Source organism: Notothenia coriiceps, unplaced genomic scaffold (assembly GCF_000735185.1).
Source record: "Notothenia coriiceps isolate Sejong01 unplaced genomic scaffold, NC01 NC01_scaffold00006959, whole genome shotgun sequence".
Classification (NCBI taxonomy): domain Eukaryota; kingdom Metazoa; phylum Chordata; class Actinopteri; order Perciformes; family Nototheniidae; genus Notothenia; species Notothenia coriiceps.
Window position 1 is genome coordinate 1 of NW_011339660.1, and position 1,705 is coordinate 1,705.

At 46.9% G+C, this 1,705-nt stretch overlaps 1 protein-coding gene across 1 annotated transcript; it reads left to right on the plus strand.

Moving 5' to 3' along the window:
* The first annotated feature begins 295 nt into the window (after positions 1-295).
* Positions 296-1,478, plus strand: LOC104943859 (85/88 kDa calcium-independent phospholipase A2-like). The gene is made up of 2 exons (XM_010769322.1): positions 296-760; positions 1,286-1,478. The coding sequence occupies exons 1-2, from the start codon at positions 545-547 to the stop codon at positions 1,475-1,477; spliced, it is 408 nt and encodes a 135-aa protein (XP_010767624.1). The 5' UTR covers positions 296-544; the 3' UTR covers position 1,478.
* The last annotated feature ends 227 nt before the right edge of the window (positions 1,479-1,705 follow it).

Genomic DNA, 1,705 nt, shown 5'->3' on the forward strand with positions numbered 1-1,705 from the left:
GTGTGTACTTCTACTGAGTAACGGATGTGTGTACTTCTACTTAGTAACGGATGTGTGTACTTCTACTTAGTAACGGATGTGTGTACTTCTACTTAGTAACGGATGTGTGTACTTCTACTGAGTAACGGATGTGTGTACTTCTACTGAGTAACGGATGTGTGTACTTCTACTGAGTAACGGATGTGTGTACTTCTACTGAGTAACGGATGTGTGTACTTCTACTGAGTAACGGATGTGTGTACTTCTACTGAGTAACGGATGTGTGTACTTCTACTTAGTAACGGATGTGTGTACTTCTACTTAGTAACGGATGTGTGTACTTCTACTGAGTAACGGATGTGTGTACTTCTACTTAGTAACGGATGTATGTACTTCTACTGAGTAACGGATGTGTGTACTTCTACTGAGTAACGGATGTGTGTACTTCTACTGAGTAACGGATGTGTGTACTTCTACTTAGTAGCGGATGTGTGTATTTCTACTTAGTAACGGATGTGTGTACTTCTACTGAGTAACGGATGTGTGTACTTCTACTGAGTAACGGATGTGTGTACTCTTGCCCTCTCTGTCTCTGTGCAGTCAGATTAACTCCCGGGACGCCTCGGGTCAGACGCCTCTGCACCGGGCGTGTGAGCGCGGTGACACGGCGTGTGTGACGGAGCTGCTGGAGGAGAGCCAGGCTCGAACCGACATCAAGGACCAGGACGGAGAGACGCCCATGCACTGCGCCGCCAAGCAGGACACACCCGCCATCATCAAGGTGAGGGGTCACTGCCCGGAGGAAACTACGAGAAACCACCAGCAACCACCGAAAAGTGGTTTAAAGGCCACGGATTCATGAGGGAAGTCTAAAAACAGGTTAAATATCCTAATCCTGGGAGTTTGAAAGAGAAGAGGTTTAAAGGCCACAGACACTGGTTCATAAAGCATTGAATGGTTTAGGGCTAAAATACATTTGTGATCTGGAACAAACTCCCTGAAACCTGCAGGTCCGCTGCAACTCTGACTGCTTTCAAATCCAGGCTGGAGACTTTTCTGTTTGCTTTCATTCACATCTCACACGGACTGTAGCTCGTGTTCATGTTGTTATCTTTAATGAGTCTTTTAAATGCCATTTTATGATATGTTTCTGAGGCACTATTTCTTAATGCTTAATGTCTTTCATGTTTGTAAAGCACTTTGAATTGCCTTGTGTTGAAAGGTGCTGTATAATCATTCAACTTGCCTTGCTTTAAAGCTTGAACCACGCTGCGTGTTAACCCTCTCCCCCCCCTCCCTCCCTCAGGTCATGTGCTCTCGGATGTGTTCGGGCGTGAACGAGCTGAATCTCCACGGGGAGACGCCGCTGCACGTTTCCTGTCGCCTCGGCCGAGTCGAGTCCGTCAAAGCTCTGCTGGGGGGCGGAGCCAAGTGTGATGTCATCGGAGGGGTGGGGTACCCCATTCACAGCGCCATGAAGTACAGCGAGAAGGGGTGAGGGTCGGGGTTGGGAAAATAGGACCTAAATGCAGTAAAAAGACAACAAGCGAGCTTTAATCAAAAGCTGATGACAACGAAAAACAAGAAACAACTTAAAGGTTTCTCATCAATATATCACAGGCCTCAGATATATACAGAGCCTGTCTCTGATTGGCTGAAACACCAGATCATTGCAGCATTACCCACAATCCCCTCTGTTTCAGCCCTGTTTCCAAAGTGCTGATTC

Bases quoted from the DNA above. Each gene is read 5' to 3' on its own strand.
- LOC104943859 (XM_010769322.1), top strand. From the start codon at position 545: ATGTGTGTACTCTTGCCCTCTCTGTCTCTGTGCAGTCAGATTAACTCC. The intron at 761-1,285 runs GTGAGGGGTCAC...TCCCTCCCTCAG, and splicing joins ACACACCCGCCATCATCAAG to GTCATGTGCTCTCGGATGTG.